Source organism: Bombina bombina, chromosome 1, assembly GCF_027579735.1.
Source record: "Bombina bombina isolate aBomBom1 chromosome 1, aBomBom1.pri, whole genome shotgun sequence".
Classification (NCBI taxonomy): Eukaryota; Metazoa; Chordata; class Amphibia; order Anura; family Bombinatoridae; genus Bombina; species Bombina bombina.
This window is the reverse complement of record NC_069499.1, coordinates 301,668,146-301,689,114: the sequence shown is the minus strand read 5'-3', so window position 1 is coordinate 301,689,114 and position 20,969 is coordinate 301,668,146. Positions and strand designations below refer to the sequence as shown.

Genomic DNA, 20,969 nt, shown 5'->3' with positions numbered 1-20,969 from the left:
TGCCCTTAAAAGGGCAGTTAGCTCTATTGCTGCCCAAAGTCACTAACCTAAAAATAAAACCCACCCAATACACCCTTAAAAAAACCTAACACTAACCCCCTGAAGATCGACTTACCGGGAGACGTCTTCATCCAAGCCGGGCCGAAGTCCTCAACGAAGCCGGGAGAAGTCTTCATCCAAGCCGGGCGAAGTGGTCCTCCAGATGGGCAGAAGTCTTCATCCAGACGGCATCTTCTATTTTCATCCATCCGGCGCGGAGTGGGTCCATCTTCAAGACATCCGACGCGGAGCATCCTCTTCATCCGACGACTAAAGCTGAATGAAGGTACCCTTAAGTGACGCCATCCAAGATGGCGTCCCTTAGATTCCGATTGGCTGATAGAATTCTATCAGTCAATCGGAATTAAGGTAGAAAAAATCCTATTGGCTGATCCAATCAGCCAATAGGATTGAGCTTGCATTCTATTTGCTGATTGGAACAATAGAGCTAACTGCCCTTTTAAGGGCAATGCCCATCCAAATGCCTTAGGTTTTTTTAGATAGTATTTTACTTGGGGGGTTGGTTGTGTGGGTGGTGGGTTTTACTGTTGGGGGGTTGTTTGTATTTTTTTTACAGGTAAAAGAGCTGATTACTTTAGGGCAATGCCCCGCAAAAGGCCCTTTTAAGGGCTATTGATAGTTTAGTTTAGGCTAGGGTTTTTTTTTTATTTTGGGGGGGGGGGGGGTTATTTTAATAGGGCTATTAGAATAGGTGTAATTAGTTTAAATATCTGTAATTTGTTTATTATTTTCTGTAATTTAGTGGGGGGGGGGGTTTGTACTTTAGCGAGTTTAATTTAATTTAGGTAATTGTATTTAATTTAGGGAATTTATCTAATTGTTAGGGTTAGGTTAGGTGTTATTGTAACTTAGGTTAGGTTTTATTTTACAGGTACTTTTGTATTTATTTTAGCTAGGTAGTTATTAAATAGTTAATAACTATTTAATAACTATTCTACCCAGTTAAAATAAATACAAACTTGCCTGTAAAATAAAAATAAACCCTAAGATAGCTACAATGTAACTATTAGTTATATTGTAGCTAGCTTAGGGTTTATTTTATAGGTAAGTATTTAGTTTTAAATAGGAATAATTTAGTTAATGATAGTAATATTTATTTAGATTTATTGTAATTATATTTAAGTTAGGGGGTGTTAGGGGTAGACTTAGGTTTAGGGATTAATAATTTTAATATAGTGGCGGCGACATTGGGGGCGTCAGATTAGGGGTTAATAAATGTAGGTAGGTTGCGGCGACATTGGGGGCGGCAGATTAGGGGTTAATAAATAGTATGTAGGTGTCGGCGATGTTGGGGGCAGCAGATTAGGGGTTCATAAATACAATGTTGGTGTCGGTGGTGTCCGGAGCGGCAGATTAGGGGTTAAAAAATGTATTATAGTGTTTACGATGCAGGAGGGCCTCGGTTTAGGGGTTAATAGGTAGTTTATGGGTGTTAGTGTACTTTTTAACACTTTAGTTATGAGTTTTATGTTACGGCGTTGTACCATAAAACTTATAACTACTGACTTTTAAATGCATTAGGACTCGACGGGGTAGGGTGTACCGCTCACTTTTTGGACTCCCAGGACAGACTCGTAATACCAGCGCTATAGAAGTCCCATAAAAAAAAAGACTTTACGAAGTTTACGTAAGTCATTTTGCGTAATTCCAGCGGTAGGGAAAAAGCAGTGTTAGGGCCTCTTAATGCTGCTTTTTTACCCTAAGGCACAACTCGTAATCTAGCCGACTGTTACCAAAATCACCACCAAAGGTCTTACTGACCTATAAATTAAGAACATATAAATTTCAGCTATGCTTAGGTTACTTCCTTTCTTTAGGATGAAAACATTTTTAATCATTAACCCTCAATAAAATATATATTTTTAAAATTTATCTGTTTTAGAATTGATTTTTATTATCAAAATATGTGGCATCCTATTTCATTTTGTATAAGTGATTTTTCAAATGTATTTTCTGACCAATTCAATAATGAAAGAGTTAAAAATCAACTTATTCTATGCACACGTTGTACACACCAGTATATCATATACTAACATAACTGAAAATGAGGCAGTAAAATAGGTTTTATAAATCAACTTGACAAGAGGTGTCAATTTTCCATTAGTTTATACTGGACTGATTCTGTGTACTTTGCTGAATATGCGTGCCAAAATGTCATTCCAGATGCATTACTGCCCTTTTACACCTTCCAAAGTATAAAAGCCACATGTTGCTATACTTATCAATGACGTCTATCAAAGTTCCTAGCAGCATCAGTGAAGTGTGTAGCTGAGGGATTAAAAAACTGGTTTAATTTTAGCTCAGTATAAAAATGATTGACAGGTTTAGCTGTAAGATTGTTATCTAGGCCATGCTGTGATATCAAGATGAGATTCTGAGTACTTAATAGTAATACACAAATCTTCATAAAAGAATATCAGCCAGGCATAGTTTCAAAGCAGCACATGTAGTATATTATCTCATTTAATAAAAACCACTATATGCAGTACAATTGCATAATTAACATGTGCATAATAAAAAGACAATGATTTAACACCTACTCTAAATTTCAAATAAGTAATCAGTAGATTTTTTTTCTGGCAATTCCCCCCCCCATTTCCTGCCCCCCTGTATCATGTGACAGACATCATCCAATCACAGACTAGTATACGCATACCCTGTGAGCTTGTGCACATGCTCAGTAGGATCTTGTTCCCCAGAAAATGTGTATATAAAACGACTGTGCAAAATCTGATAATGGAAGTAAATTGGAAAGTGTCTTAAAACTGCTTGTTCTATCTGAATCATAAAACTTTATTTTGACTTCAGTGTCCCTTTAAAAAGTTACACAAGATAATTTAGTAAGTTAAAGGGACATAGTACTTGATTTAATCTCTTTGTTCCTTTTAAATTAACAAAATGTGCATGGCTACATTTTAATGTAAAATAGAAGCGTTTTTGCATTATACTTCCATTAGTAAATAGGCAGTTTTTCTGCGGCATATGTACATATCCTGTGAGGGCCCGTGCACCAGTATACAAACACAAAATCTTCTCACAGAGTCAGTGGTGATTTCTATGACACAAATTAAAGGCCAAATTACGAGTGCTGCACTAACATTTATGTACGAGCGAAAATAGTTTTATCGAGGGTGTTTGCGCACATCAGGTGTAGGGCTTGTATTACAAGTTGAAAATAAACGCGAACGCGTGAGTAGCAAATTATGCTAGAATGATTACCGTGCCCTCAGCTCTGGTTAAATGTGTCACAATACACATCACAAATGCAGTGCAAAGTACAGTTACACTCATAATAACACTATCTAATAAAAATATTGTTTAAAAAAATTGCACACAAAAGTTATAAGGGCTCAAAGAAAGATATACGTTTATATGTGTGTACAGATGTATTTATTTGTGTATATATGTATTTACAGACATATATACACATATAAACACATAAATATATATGTACACACACACACACACACATATATATATATATATATGGGTGTGTGTGTGTGTGTGTATGTATATGTTTATATGTGTGTACAGATGTATTTATTTGTGTATATATGTATTTACAGACATATATACACATATAAACACATAAATATATATGTACACACACACACATATATATATATATATATATATATATATATATATATATATATATGGGTGTGTGTGTGTGTGTGTATGTATATGTTTATATGTGTGTACAGATGTATTTATTTGTGTATATATGTCTTTACAGACATATAAACACATATAAACACATAAATATATATGTACACACACACACACACACATATATATATATATGTGTGTGTGTGTGTATGTATATGTTTATATGTGTGTACAGATGTATTTATTTGTGTATATATGTATTTACAGACATATAAACACATATAAACACATAAATATATATGTACACACACACACACACATATATATATATATATATATATATATATATATATATGGGTGTGTGTGTATGTATATGTTTATATGTGTGTACAGATGTATTTATCTGTGTATATATGTATTTACAGACATATAAACACATATAAACACATATAAACACATAAATATATATGTACACACACACACACATATATATATATATATATATATATATGTGTGTGTGTGTGTGTGTATGTATATGTTTATATGTGTGTACAGATGTATTTATTTGTGTATATATGTATTTACAGACATATATACTAGGGATGTGCATTCGTTTTCGGGAGAATGAAAAAAAAATAACGAAAATATAATTTTTTGTTATTTTCGTTGCATACCGAAGACGCAACCATCCAGAAACTAAACTGAAAAAATAACAAAATAATTGTGCATTATTTTCTTTGGCATTTTCATTTTTCAATGCTGCTTTTTATGATGCATGCAGGGTTAAACCAATGAATAAAAACCAGGAAGAAGCAGTGAATAGATTGAGAGGCTCTATCAGCCTGTCAAGTGGAAGCTTGTGACATATTCTGCCCATTCAGCAATCTCAAGGGGAGAAATTGAAGTCAAAAAGGTATTAAGTTACTGCCTAAAGTTTTCAGCCTCAGACCAGTGTGTATCAGCACTAGCAGAACCTGTGTCTGCTGTGACCCCTCACTGATATATAATATACTAATGCTTGTGGCACTGTCTGCTTTAAAGAGAGATTAGAAGAATATAATATACACTAAATTAATATAAAAAAATGTATTTTTTTTAATTAAGTTAGTTATATTTCTTGTAAGTTCTTCTTACATTGCTGCTAGTGGACTGGTTGTGTCTCTGAAAGGGACATATTTGTTTTTAGCACAAAGTTAATGTATTAAAAAAAAACAAGTTCTCATTTCATATTTAATAAAGTGTTATAGTGTGTATTTAATGTAAATATTTCACATTCCAATGTTATGCACATAACAGAATATGTTCTATGTATTTTTTAATTGATATTCCTATATATATATATATATATATATATATATACCTATGTATAATCATGAATATATATATATATATATATATATATATATATATATATATATATATATATATATATATAGAGAGAGAGAGAGAGAGAGAGAGAGAGAGAGAGAGATAGAGATAGAGAGAGAGAGAGAGAGAGATTGTGCCAAAATACAATCAGATATATGCAGAATTATTTATGAGTAGGGTGTTAGGTTTTTTACACTGTTTTTGCTCCATTGACTTCTATGTGGGAATATGTTAACGTAATTGAGATATATGAAATTTGGCCATTTGCGTGAATCTGGTTAGAGCACAAGCAAAAATGTTTACTTTCAACTTGTAATACAAGCTCTACCCGATGCACGCAAGGACAGTTCTGATCCAAAGTCTGCACAGAAGCAATAAACACCCCAGACAGCTCTCCAAGCGTGAATACAGGTGCACAGGCCCTCACAGGATATGTGTGTATGCCAGAGAAAAACGGGAATAACTTTTACTAGAAGCATTTCTGCTAATGAAAGTATATTGCAAAAATGTGTCTATTTCTAAATGAAATGCACCCATGCACATTCAATTTTTAACCTTTCTATCCCTTTAAATCAACTTTTCTATATCACACTTGTCATTTTCTAATTATTTTTTACCTAATCCCTTTTCATGCAAAAATTTTGGTAATATTTGTCACTGTTGTCAACTGCTCTACTAGGAATATTTTTAGTACAATGTCCCTTTAATCGACAAACGTCTTCCATCAAAATCTAAAAGGGCCATACATGAGCTCACAGTAGTCCCTAACTTTACTATGTGTAGATCTATATTATTATAGATATATCTAATGCAAAACTACGTGCTCTAATTTATTCAATTCTCATTCCATATTACTGACATTAACTTTCCATATGTTTAAACTCCCATGAAAACGGGTGAAACACACAGATAAAGGACCACGCAAGCAAGGAGCCACAAGCATTGCAACTCCCTAGCAGGACACAGCTGGTAAGCCAAGTAAGCTAGGAACAGTAATATGAAAATTAAATGCTCTAGCCAGCGATAATGTCCCTTTAAGAGGATTTTTATTACAATATTTAACAGGTTTCTTATAAAGTACAACATTCTCACAATAGAGATTAAATATAAACTGGTGCCAGTGGTCAGTCATTTACAATAGGTCAGAATTTTAGAATTTTCTTTTACAACCATATAGATCAATGATGATTTTTGAGACAGCAATTAATAAACACATATACACTGACAAAAAAAAATAGTTTTGGAGTAGTTGATTCACAGGAAAAAAAAAACTTTCATTAGGTTCAGCAGCTAAATTTTGACAGCATTGTTAATTTTTTGACACCTTATTAACCTTTGGTTAATGTCTTCAGGGGAGCAGCTGGGCAGGCTGCAATTTTGGATCTTGCAGTTTATACTATACACAACCATGTATTGTCTGCACTATATACTGACTGCTAACTTACAGTCATACTTAGAAATAGACAAGTTGTAAAGGAGACATACTGCTGTAAACCACAGTAAAAGTCCATTTTGGGCAGCAACAATAAAACATATTTATGACAGGACCCTGTGCAGTTTATGGGCAGTAAACACCAAGATTATGAGGATGAAAATACAATTATCTAATAAAACAGACACACAGTATAAAGCACATTGTTGTTTTCAATTAAGGGGAAATATTTTTTTTTAACATTTATTTCAGAAATGACTTCCTGTAAAGATTATATGACCCTAGAGCAGTGATTTTTAACCTTTTTTTTGCCGTGGCACACTTTTTTACATTAAAAAATCCTGTGGCACACCACCATCCCAAAATTTTTAAAAAATCACACGTTGTAGCCTAATACAGCATATATATATAAATATACACACAAACACACACATACTCTATGTATTGTGCTGTTATGCCATGCCTCCTACAAACTACCCCTGCACTGGGAGTAAAAAACAAGCAAAGGTTAAAAAATATGTCACACTGTTGTCAGTCTGCCGTGGCACACCTGAGGATCTCTCACGGCACACTAGTGTGCCACGGCACACTGGTTGAAAAACACTGCCCTAGAGAATATCAAGACACAGAATCTAAGATCATACTGGTCACTCATAACATCTGGCTTCTAACAAAATCTTTCCAGGTATAATGAATGTTTAAAATCAAATAACGAACAAGCTTTATGTAACAGTATGACCACTGCATGCTTGGTTATATACCACAAGATGGTCTTTGTGTCCTATAACTAACTAAGCCCTCGATCATAACCTATTTGTGATTTGCTCCCAAAACGTTTTTTTGTTTTCCAACTGAATTGGTAGTTGAATTTCTCGAGTGATCACAATGCTATATCATTTTGTTTTTTTAAGAAGCCCACTGGTGTGAAATCAAAAAGCTCCAGAAAAAGGACTTTTCGTGTCTAAAGTACCTCTTTAAGAAGTAGAAACTGGAAGGTCTCTGAAACTGACTGATACAATAGCCCATTCACACCTCTTTAGGTTACAGAAAAGCTCTATTCATGTAACCCCTTTGTTCACTCTGCAACACACTCATTTGCATGTGTTGCATTAAAGGGATATGAAACCCCCAAAAATTATTTTGTGGTTCAGACAGTGCATACCATTTTAAAAAAGTTTTCAATTGAAGAGATACCTAGGTAGGCATCTGGAACACTACATGGCAGGAAATAGTGATGCCATCTATTGCTCTTGAAAATGAATAACATTCTTGCAAAACTGATGCCATATTATGCTCCAGAAATGGTCCATCTCCTAAGCATATGTCCCTTCTTTTCAACAAAAGATACCAAAAGAACAGAGACAAATTGATAATAGAAGTAAATTAGAAGGTTGTTTAAAATCGTATGCTCTATCTGAACCATGAAAGAAACATTTTGGAGTTCATATCCCTTTAAACTATTGTCATCAGAATAAATCTTCAACACTAAGTAACCACAACATGAATGCCATACTTCTATAGTCACTTCAGGACTCCAACATCTCCAAATGGCATGTTTTTATATTTCAATTTTAATATTTAATTTTAAGTCACACTTGCACTGTCATGATAGTCACTAACAGTAATGGTGTATTTTGAATCGAGTTTTAAAAGAGGATCACTTAATTGTCTCTTTCATAGTTAACTACTGTAATCCGTTTCCATCCACACCACTGCTAACCCAATATAATGTATCTTTTAGGTTGTCAGGATGGGCAGATTGTGCACTGTTTTGTATCGCTATATGGTCACTTTCAAGTTTCACAAGTATTGTTTTAAACAATATTTATTTATATTGTTTGTTAAAGCAGCATTTTCATTTTGTCATGAACTGAAAACAAAATGACTACACGTTTCTATGCAAATAGACTTATAGGGGTCTATTTATCATTGTGCGGATGGACATGATCCGCTATAGCGAACCATGTCCGCTGCACATCGATAAATGCCAACAGCATATGCCGTTGGCATTTATCATTGCACCAGCAGTTCTTGCGAACTGCTGGTGCAGTGCTGCCCCCTGCAGATTTGTGGCCGCTAGCAGGGGGTGTCAATCAACCCGATCGTATTGGATCGGGTTGATTTCCGGCGATGTCTGTCCGCCTGCTCTGAGGAGGTCTTTAGACCACTGCTTCATAACTTGTGTTTCTGGGGAGCCTGAAGGAGCTTGATAAATAGACCCCATAATATCTACTAAATTGTGAACCCGCTGCTTGCAACATTGTATCTTCCTAAGAGACCCTTAAACGAGATTGTTCCATTGTGACTGAGTTTTTATATGGGACGTGCCTCCATGCACGATAAGTCCAAACTTGTTCATGAGAATGCCTTTCAAATTGCCAACATTATGGAACTCACAGTCACAAATGCTTGTTCCAGCTTTCAAGTTCAGTAATGTATTTGCAGGCACTTTGAAAGACACTCTTGTGCCATTTTGTTTTCAGTTCACACCAAAATGGAAATGGCCTGAAAGAGTAAGAAAAGCAGCTGCCTATAGATTGTGATTGAGGCCTAAGTGCTGGATCAGTTTATAACCCCATTTTTTACCAGCCAGTAGATTATTGCATAAAACTGTTCTAGGTGACTAAATTTGACCATACAAAAGCATCTATCCTTTCAGAATGAAGTGAAACTAAAACAATATTCTGAGGTATTTTACAGTAAAAAAAAATGTAGCAAACAAGTGAATGTACATTCCAATGCTGTTAAAGTTTTAATAAATAAACGCTGATTTTAATTGCCTCTTTTAAAGTTGGGGCAATATTTAAAAAGTAAAAATGTGTGATATATTTAGAGCAGTGCTTTCCAAACTGTGTGTCGGCAGCAGTGTGTAGGTGTGTCCCTGCTTCAGCACAAATTTCTTTTAATTTTTTTTTATTTTTTTTTGGTTTCTGACTTTCCGCCTGCCTGCTACGCATATCACATAGTTGACACGTGAGTGATACCTAGGGGGACACAGATCATCTTAACCTATTGGCACAGCTCAATGGGAACTGAAACTATTCCCATTGGCGGCACATTGGCTCCTGACTGCACGTGTAGTCTCCTTAAAGGGACATTATACTCAAATGCTAAATCACTTGAAACTGATGCAGTATAACTGTAAAAAGCTGACAGGAAAATATCACCTGAGCATCTCTATGTAAAAAAGGAAGATATTTTACCTCACAATCTCCTCAGCTCAGCAGAGTAAGTTCTGTGTAAAAAGTTATACTTCACCTGCTCCCAGCTGCAGGCATAAAAAAAATACAAATGAAGAAATGAACAGCAGCCAATCAGCATCAGCAGTGCTGAGGTCATGAACTCTTACTGTGATCTCATGAGATTTGACTTAACTCTCATGAGATTTCATAGTAAGCTTCCTTTACCTGATTGGTGAAATAATATGAGAGTTCACGAGGCTCATCCCCTAAGATGTCCCAGGACAGACACACTAAAATGCTGCTTAGAAATCCTTTACAATGGGATGTGGCTACTGAGGAACTTTTGAGGTAAAATATCTTTCTTTTTTACATAGAGATGTTCAGGTGATATTTTCTAGTCAGCATTTTACAGCTATACTGCATCACTTTCAAGTGTTTAAACATTTGGGTATTATGACCCTTTAATTAGCTTGTGACTGCATGTGTAGTCAGTGAGTGTGACAGCAGTGTGTTTGCAGCGCAGGCAGTAGTCAATCAGACTCGCCGAGCTCTGAGGGTGGCAGCTTAAATGCTGAGCTGAAGTCAGTGGAGTTTTTTTTTGCAACTAGCTCCCAGTAGTGCATTGCTGCTCCTGCTCTTGATATATTATGGATAGGAAGTGGAAGCTTAAAAATGCTTGATGATGGAATGCGAGTGTCTTTATTTAATATTACACCAAATATTCAGAAACTGTGTTCATCAAATCAACCTTATACATCCCATTAAAATAATAAGGATCTATTGGTGTTATTAAACTTTTTTTTAATTCTTGCACATACATACTGTTACTTGTAAATACATTTCATTATTATATAATTTATGTTTGTGTCCGTATCTCTTAAATCAAGTTAGTTTGCAACTGAATTACTGTGTCGCAAAATGATGTAGGTCTAAAAAAGTGTGTCACGACATGAAAAGTTTGGAAAGCTCTGATTTAGAGGCTGATGATATCTTGTTACATAAATGAATAAATAAATAAATCACACTTTCGCTTTGGCTCCTCAAGCAACAGGTGACAAAAGGGAGCAACTGAGGACACAGTGACAGCACAGGCTTGATAAATAACTATTACCTCACACACCCTGTGCCTCAAATTCTTTTACGTCAGATATATAACACCAGATAACAGCCAGTAGACTCATTTAGACTACCTAGTCTCCCATCGACCAGAAAGGCTTTATCTTAATGAATCGGCAGACTTTAATGCATTTGTTCCTACCATTTCTGCTGGGAGACTATTCTGCATATTGATTTCCTTTCTGTAATAAAGTACTTTCAAAAATCTTTTACATTACATTTCAAATGATGGCCTCTTTATTGTTCAAGTAGAACGTGCACTCTCATCCTTCAGTTCAATATAGATAGCTTCACTGTGAGGCATCACTGCTTAATATTATTTAAAGGGACACAAGTATTGTTCTAACTGTATTTAAAAGATTGTATTTTAAAATCCATCTTTTTTTTTTTTTCCTAAAAATATATTTGTTTTTCTTCTATACCTGCAGGGCATGGCATTGTCCACTAAAATAGCTGTGGGAGATTTCCTTGTCAGCCAGTGAGAACACCATTTTTTTTCTAATTTGTTTTGAAATTTCGTTTTTTTATTGCTGAAGAACATACAGGGTATTTTAAAGCAAGTAACACAGTAACACAATAAAATAATGTTAAAACTAATAGTACCTACAAATAATCATTCTAGGCAGTAAAGCACGCTGGTTACATCTACGTTTATGGCTTTGTCTAGGTATTGGGCAGAATTATGTTAGCACATGATTAAGGGCTTTAACTTGTTAATTTGATTGGCCGTTTGGTGAAAGGTCGCTTAAATCAAGAGACCACTTCCCTTAAATTTGTGTTTCTAATACATAATTAGAGATCCTAAATGGATGCAATGGGGTAGGTTTAACAACAGTGGATATGACTGTAGTGAATCATGTCCTCTCTACCTTGCTAAATGCCGACAGCATACGCTGTCAGTATTTAACATTGCACAAGCATTTTATGGTGAAATACTTGTGCAATGCCGCCTCCTGCTCACTGGCAGTGGCCGTCAATTATCCTGATCGTATTGTATCTGAATGATTTCAGTTTTAGGTGGCGGACAAGTCGCTCCTTCTTAACTTCTGTTTCAGGAGGACCTTAAACGATGGGGCTCTGAAGCAGCATCTGCTGCTTAGTAAATGGAGCCCAATATCTGAATTTGCAGATTATTTGATAGAGATAGAATGAACTGTTCTCATTTAGAAATTAATATTTTACCTATACATTTGTCCACACCTCCTTTCACATTTGCTTGCTCTATTGTAGTTATTTATTTGTTAAATGTACATTAAACACCACTTGCTTTTATGTAAAAATTACGCTTTATCCCATGATCCTTTGAGAAGCTAAGAAGATAAACCTGTGACCTAACTATTCAAAAGACGACTGTGAACTACCTACACCAACTATTTGATTTGCAGAATTGTATCATTCTTCCAGGCTAATAAGCAGTATTAATATTGTGTTTCTGTATTTCCTCAGTACAAAACAAGTATTATGGAGTATTAGCATTCTTCCAGGCTAATAAGCAGTATTAATATTGTGTTTCTGTATTTCCTCAGTAAAAAACAAGTATTATGGAGTATTAGCATTCTTCCAGGCTAATAAGCAGTATTAATATTGTGTTTCTGTATTTCCTCAGTACAAAACAAGTATTATGGAGTATTAGCATTCTTCCAGGCTAATAAGCAGTATTAATATTGTGTTTCTGTATTTCCTCAGTACAAAACAAGTATTATGGAGTATTAGCATTCTTCCAGGCTAATAAGCAGTATTAATATTGTGTTTCTGTATTTCCTCAGTACAAAACAAGTATTATGGAGTATTAGCATTCTTCCAGGCTAATAAGCAGTATTAATATTGTGTTTCTGTATTTCCTCAGTACAAAACAAGTATTATGGAGTATTAGCATTCTTCCAGGCTAATAAGCAGTATTAATATTGTGTTTCTGTATTTCCTCAGTACAAAACAAGTATTATGGAGTATTAGCATTCTTCACCTAGGCCCATTGCTAGAGAGGGGCACATTCATCCCTAAGCTTCAGATAAGAGGTAGAATAGAGTGTACCTGGGCATGGCTGGGAGTTGCAGTCCTGGAATTCGGCAGCTAAACCTACACACGGGAGGCCTCCATTACGAGGCTCAGGGTTGCTGCAGCTTCTTTTTCTTGACCGGAAACCCAGCTCACAATCTCTGGAGCAGGAAGACCAGGCACCCCATGGGCTCCAGCTGCCACTAATTATACGGGACGGGCTCTTGCTGCTGCGCATTAAGTCATCCACAAGAGCTGAGGATGCAAAACCAACAAAAGAAACATTATTGCTAGCGGATATTCTACGTCTAAAGCACTAGGAAGCAGGTTTAGTAAGTGCTAAAGGATTCAGCCTCTTTGTAGACCCACCCCTCTTATATGGTAATAATATATATCTAAAGGCAGATTTTTATTTTTACAAGACTTTGTCATACTTTAGGTAACTGGTAGGATGTAGACGCTTTAAAAATTGTTAAAAAATGCCAAAAGCTACACAGACATACACCTCTAACATGCTGATTTCACACTTCTTGAATTTAGAGAAATGTTTCTCTCTGGATCTTTATTTAATTAACACTGACATACATCATTATAAGTGTAAAGGAGACAGTAAACACCTTGAGATGTTTATATAAAATGTTTGGTTATGAGTAATGAAACAACGTTGCAATATATTTGATTTATTTTGCCCCATTTCATGTAATTTAGCTCTCAAAATTTAGCAATTTCTAATTCTCAGACATTGAAATACACCATGCTCACTTCCCAAGGCTAACTCTGCTACATATATTTTCCTAATTGGCTTTATCAGATAACAACTACAAAGCAATGCAATTTATGCTAACTTTATTACAGTGGCTAGCCTTGTCTCCTGTCGCCTGTCGCCTAAAGCCCAATGCTACATCTCCAAATAAGGCAAGTGGTGGGTGAAGTTAGGCTATTGAATAATAATTGCAGTAAAAAGGATGTTAATTTGTTTTTAAAATGTTTAGACTTGGCTGATATCTTATTCTATAGCAGCAGAACCATCTTGTAATTATAAGGTGTTTATTGTCTCTTTAAAAGGAACTCAAAATGAAATGATTCAGGCAGAGCATACACTTTGAAAAGCCTTTCCAATTATTGTTAAAACAGCTCCTTTTTATGAGAGCATACTGAAATAGGCCTAGGAGTGTGCACGTGACTGGAGTACTATGGCAGCTGCATTTTTAACAATGTTTGTAACAATGGCGTAATTTAGTCCTCAAGACATGTTCCTCAGTCTACCTCAATATGTTCATGAAAGAAGCGAAATGTCTTCAAAGCAAAGAAAAAGATGTCAAGTTTATAACAGGAGAAAATTAAAGCATTTTTTTCTTGCTAATAAAATCATCAAACTGTAAAGGGTCAGTATACCCTAAATTGTTCACCCCTTTAATTTGTATGATCCATTTTACCTGCTGGAGTGTATTAAATTGTTGACAAATAGCTATTTTACCTTTATTTCATTTGAACTGATTTTGCCTGTGGTATCCCTCCCTTTCCTGAAAGTTTCTATACTTAAAGGGACAGTTTACTCAAAAAATTTCTCCCCTTTAATTTGTTCCCAATGATCCACTTTACCTGCTGGAGTGTATTAAATTGTTTACAAGTAGCTCCTTTACCCTTATATTGGCATTTGAAATTGTTAATTTAGCATGTGGTATCCCCACCTATTCTGAAAGTTTGTGGCCACGCATACCAGCTATAGATAAACTTTGTAAACACAGCCAGCAGAAGAAATTACACTCCCAGTCGGATATAGCAGAGATAAGGTAATACAATGTTGATTTTCCATTGTTCTCTCAAAGTACTGGTGATTGTTTTAAGGACAGATATAAGATAAAGAAGCAGGTATATGTGCACAATGTGATACAGTAATGAGATCTGATTATACCTACAAGCTCAACCCATTTTATTAGGTTGTGGCTTCAAAACACAAAATCAGAGCTTTAAATGAACACAAATAAGCCTTAAAAAGCTAATTTTCATAAATTTTTACTCTGCAGTTGGTAAAAAAAGCAATTGTAAACACATTAAGGGAAAAACTATTTTACAGTATACTGTCCCTTTAAGTATTGGCTATAGAAAAGCTGTGTGAACATAGCCAGCAGAAGAAATAATACTTTCTGTGGTGGTAGGAGAGATAAGTAATGAACTGTTAATTTTCACTTGTTCTCTCTAAGGGCTCGATTGTAAAAAGGTCTGCTGGTGAGATTCTATAAAAATGCTTTACCTGAAAACATTGCACAATGGTAATTTAAAAATCATACAAAATGAGTCATTGAACCATCCACTCAAAAATATGCAGGGAAAATTGTATTGTTAAGGTGCATCAAAAATCGTAATGAAATTGTTCACCAAAAATCGTATTTTATCAAAAGAGTAAAATTTGTAGGTAAATTACACAGGGATAAATCATATTGACTATTCACAGTGTACATTGTCATTTAAGTACACTGGATGTGCAAAAAAAGCAAGAAATTCATACGTAAAAGTACAAAATACAATGTGTAATTGTTGTTTGTAAAATGGGCCGAACATGGGCATTCCATGGTCAAATTTGAAATTTTCTCTCAAATCCCAGCGTAATTATATAAACATTTTCGCACTACAGTTCTCTGTTTTTTCTCGCCAGTTAAAATGTGGCGAGTTTTCACCAAAATACTCAAAACACTAATTATTCTGAAAGGAAACCCTATGCATATAAAAATTACAGCAAATGTAAAGTAAATTGAACTTAAAACAGTGTAATTTTATATGTTTTAAGTTTTAAAACACACCAGTTTCCCACCTCTGTACTTTTACCTAGCAGAGAGCTCTCATTATTTGTATGGGGGGACACCTCACAACTCACAGGGACTGCCCCTTATTTTTTATAGAATTCAATGAGGGCTGCCCCTGCCCTGCGAGTGTTGACATGAAAAACCATGTCTAGACTTGTGAGCTTTACAGAATCAGACCCTAAGTATTGGGCTTTGGTATATAGACAGATATAATATATAGAATGTGTATGTACAGAAAGTGATGAATAAGGATATCTGATTTCCTTGCAAGCTCAACCCATTTTATTGTGTTGTGGTTGCAATACAAAATGACATCTAAAGGATTTCTCATACGTTTTATACTATGCAGCTGGTTAAACAAGTCACTGGAAACACATTAAGGAAAAACAATTTTACAGTACACTGTTCCTTTAATTTTGTAGCTCTGTCTCCCTTTAAGGGATTTTTGAACCTTAGTATTCCATAAGATAAAAAGTCGAGCTAGTTATAGACTTTAGAAGTTCGGGTGCTAACAAAGGTGCTCATTGGACAGGGGAGGGGTCATTTAATAATACTCTGATTTGAAGCACAGGACATATAATAAAGGGATGCTTAGCACCATCAACACCTCTTAGAACAATCACTGTGCAGAAGCAACAACTCGCTTTAATACTGTAAATACAGGGCAAAAACATTAGCAATATTAGGGCTGTGTTTACATTGTTGGCGATAGAGAAAGTAAATCGTATTTTGTTTTTTTCTGGATAACATTTAATGTCCCTCAGCAGTTTACATTGGCCCAATTTTCTGCTCTGCACTTCCTAAATATCGCCTGCAAATTACCATTTTCTCTCTCATTGAAATCAATGGGAACGCTGAACAAGAGTTAGCACCACTTTTAAAGTAAACAAAGTGTGCCTTAACATCTAGTACTGCGAAACATCAAAGAGCAGGCAGAATAGTGTTAACATGTATCCAAAAAACAAATCCTTTGTACAGTTTCTAAAGAAACATAATTTGCATGAGTAAAATGAAACTTTTGCAATCCGCCTCCATCCTGAGAATTCTTAAAGAATCTCAATGCTACTTGTATATAGGCATGGTGGGTATACTGGGTATATATTTTTTATAATGTGTTCCATCATTGATTAAAAAAATACTTTTCCTGATTTTGTGATTTTTATATTTAAAAAGAAGTAGAACAGAATAATTTTCTCATAGAAGAAAGTGACTGCCACTATTCTTATCTTATTCTTACATTAAACTAGGAAAATGTTACAAGCTTTCAAAAGTTGTCTAAAGTTGCAGAACATACTGTAGAGATGGCGTTTTCAAAAACGCATTCTCCCTGTACTGAACAAGAATTGCAAAACTCACTCACTGCACAGAACGGGAATTGCAAAACTCACTATCACTGCACAGAACGGGAATAACAAAACTCACTATCACTGCACAAAACGGGAATAACAAAACTCACTATCACTGCACAGAACGGGAATAACAAAACTCACTATCACTGCACAGAACGGGAATAACAAAACTCACTATCAATGCACAGAACGCGAATAATAAAACTCACTATCACTGCACAGAACGGGAATAACAAAACTCACTATCACTGCACAGAACTAGTTTGTCTGATCATGGTTGAAAACAAATAAGACAGAATGGCAAACACAACTCCTGATCACAAAATGACAGCTGCAAGAAATCCTGTTCCTAAAGATGACAATACTGTACTTTACAATCCCAGAAAGGTGAGTAGGAAAAAATGATTGTAATTATGGGTTTACTAAAAACCATTTCTCAATGTTGTGGTCTGGATATCAGGTATATCTCTTTACAAATGAGATTATGTCTTGCATATCCTCAGATATGGGGAAAATTGCCTATCGTCAACAATGTAAACACGGCAAAGGTTAGTTAAATCTTCCCTATTCAAATGTATCTAAATAAATTACTATGAATATTCTAATCATATCAGGAGAACATGGTTATACGTACAGTCTGTTTCGCAGGCAGAAGATCCGTCATTAGGGCAAAAGCGAGTTTCTATTTTCTTCCTCCCAAACTGCAGCTCATGAGGATCAGAAAGTTGGGCACGGCAAGTGTACCGGAATCGCTGCTCCTGGCGTGAGCCACCCTGCGTCATATTAACTGGCATCCAGGGTGTCCAAGGGGTATTCCTGCGGACCTCTGGACAAGTCTCAGGATTACATGTCCTAAACTCCTGCAGGAGATTACAAGAGAGCTTTAATTAATATAACACATTAATAAAAATCCTTCCTATAAACAAACCTTTGTATTATTCCTCCTGAGTATATTAAAATTTCCTGCTGTGCAACTCAAAAGTCAGAGAACAGAAAGAAATCAGCAGCCAGACCTCTCTAGCATCAAAAATCAATGCAGAATCGGAAAATGGATTTGTGGGCTTCTCTTATTTGTCATTTGAAAAATTTGCATAAGAGAAAATGGCTACTGGGAAGACATTTTTTTAGTATCTTAATTTAGTCCTGATGCAAATTTTTACACTTGAAAAACAATTAAACTTTCTCTCTCAAACGAGCCAGTAACTAATCCCAATTGTGACCTACAGGGTCATAACCTACTTACATTTTAAAAAAAGCGAGAAAAAAAGAAAATAACCATTTTCAATTTAAAGGTAATTTGATCTGTTCTAATCATTTTTTGCTATGTCCGTTTATAAAATGGAAGAATAAATACTAAAAACTAACAATGATTTATTTAATAATAATTTGTGATCCAATCATTTTGAAATGTATCTCTATTGTATTCAAGGAGAGATAGGAAATGAAAATTCCGCTGAATTCATTACTTTCATGACACTGAATGGAAAATGGTATTTCAATATATGTACCGCTAATAACTACAATGGAACAGTCACATTTCACAAGTGTGCTACTAAATAAATTCTAATTTGAAAAAAAATAATTATTGAATAAAAAAAAAATGTTAAGTTAAACAAATACGATAGCAGTGGAGGGAGACTGCCAGTGAAGAATTTGCAGTAGGATTTTAAATACCAGGGCACATCCAGGGCAAGTGTTTCCGTTTTCACAGGTGCGCTGTCTAGAGTGGATCCCACCACCACAATCAGCACTGCATTTACTCCACGAACCCCAGGAAGACCAGAAGATGGGAACTGGACAAGGGACATTTTCATTGCAAAACCTGTTAAATCAAAGAGGAATTATATGAATGCAAATTAAGGGGTCTATTCACAAAGATATGCCTTTGGACAGATTGTATACTGAATTATTTAAAGAAAAGTCAATTTAAAAAAAAAAAAAGCTCTGATTCAGCTATTCACTAAAGGTAATTGTTTACAAAACCACCTATTACATCTGACTTATACTGCCCAGGTAGGTTTTGCTAGAAACATAGCAGACGCACTAGTTTAAATAGATCAATGTGTGCGTGCAGAAGGAGGCGCAGGTTCACCAAAGGTTCCAATCGATTCACTGGGATGTATTCCACAGCTTCTTCAAAGTGAAAAGATAAATAGCACTAAAATGTTGTATCCATACACCATGATACAAAGTGTAGATACTCACAGTATAGATTAAGATAAACGGCTACTCGTGTTTGTAAAGCAAATTATTTGTAAATGCTCTTGAAAAAGACGGTACTGATCGTTGAAATGCATTGGAAAAAAATAAAGCTGCTTTTTATGAAAAAGCTAGTGAAACCTTTCTTTGAACACATGAGAAGCCGTTTATCTCAATTAATACTGTGAGTATGTACACGTTGTATCACGGTGTATGGATACAACATTTCAGTGCTATATATCTTTTCATACATCCTAGTGAATCGATTGGAACCTTTGGTGAACCTGCGCCTCCCTCTGCACACACACATCGATTGAACAGCCCTTGGGAGAGACTGTGGGAAGGCAGTAAATATCTGTATTGTATACATTTCTTGTTATATAAATAGATCAAGCCAGCTATCCACAAAGCACCAAAGTTAATGCTTTGTCAAACTTTTAGGCCTCAAGAGGGTGAACCCAATCCAGATACTCTTGACAAACAACCTTATAAACTTTAGGCATAGAGTTCCAAAATAGAAAAAGCTTTATTTATTCTAACAATGATCAAGTAAATGATGAAGTAATGGTGTCAATTGTTATTAGGGTATTTTGGATGGCAAGAGGCAATTAAAATAATTATTAAATTGAAATGGCTAATAGGTCAGTTTTATAGTTGGCTTTATTCTAGTTTGAATAGACTTAAGCTGGTAAAGTTTAGTTGACTGAAATAAAACATTTACATACAATTGCAAGCCAGCCAACAGGTCAGAACCATATCAACCCAGACCCATATCACCTTGGACCAAATTTTTGCATGGGGGGCCGAGGTGAACTTATTTGTCTGAGGACGGACCGGTTGGTCCAAAAACATTTACAATAAAACAGTGACTAATTGAAAAATGCCTATTGGAGTGCGCTTTTTCTGCTGACTATTTATATGTTTTGCTGCACCCTGGGTTGCTGACACTGGAAGTCTGGAGTGTGATTTGTTCTGATACTATATTTTTTTTATTTTTTTTAAACCAACAAACCAGGCTTTATTGTGATACCATATATGGGTACATTAAAGAACAATAGATAGGAATTAAATACTAGAAAATTGTGAAAAGAGAAAAAACTATTATTTTTATAATCATTTTTACACAGCTGCTGTAGCTAAAGAAAATTAGCTCAAAATTGATTAATTAGTTGGTCCTGAATTCTGCAGTCACCCAATCAAAACTGCTACACAAAGGTAGATATTTGTAGAAACTAAATCTCACCAGCGTATTAAACTAGACATTTGGCACTTTTAATATAATAATTAATTAGTTGGTCCTGAATTCTGCAGTCATCCAATCAAAACTGCTACACAAAGGTAGATATTTGTAGAAACTAAATCTCACCAGCGTATTAAACTAGACATTTGGCACTTTTAATATAATCTATTTATCACCATATATGTGTATGTATGTGTGTAGATGTATGTGCCTACATACACATATATACATACACATACAAATACAGCATAAACACCTTTGAGTCTGTCCCAGTAAACACCTTGTCAGATACCATACCTCTTTAAAATAATTTTAACACCATCGTTTTGTTTTTAGAATAAAAATACTTGAAATAGCATTGTTCTTCAATCAAAAGAACATGTTACATATATATATATATATATATATATATATATATATATATATATATATATAGACCTTCTATGTGTTGCGTTGATAATTTTGATTTTATGGGATTTGCATCCAGGCTTAACTGCCTGATTCACTGAAAGCTGTGCATCTGGATAAGAGTGTTGGTGAACACCTAGGGCTGTGAGTTTTGCAAGGTCATGGGATGGTTTGAGAGTGCATTCCACTTCTGTGTTTTGTGTGTAT

The 20,969-nt window shown here is 35.1% G+C and overlaps 1 protein-coding gene across 2 annotated transcripts in view; it reads right to left on the bottom strand.

Moving 5' to 3' along the window:
- Positions 1-20,969, bottom strand: part of SEMA5B (semaphorin 5B) — a 754,887-nt gene that overhangs the window by 51,765 nt on the left and 682,153 nt on the right. For both annotated transcript variants that reach the window (XM_053698073.1, XM_053698072.1), the window contains 3 exons: positions 18,590-18,737; positions 17,550-17,775; positions 12,799-13,017 (listed from right to left, as the gene is read on the bottom strand). In XM_053698073.1, coding sequence (XP_053554048.1) covers positions 12,799-13,017; positions 17,550-17,775; positions 18,590-18,737 — 593 coding nt within the window. The remainder of the gene's footprint in view (positions 1-12,798; positions 13,018-17,549; positions 17,776-18,589; positions 18,738-20,969) is intronic.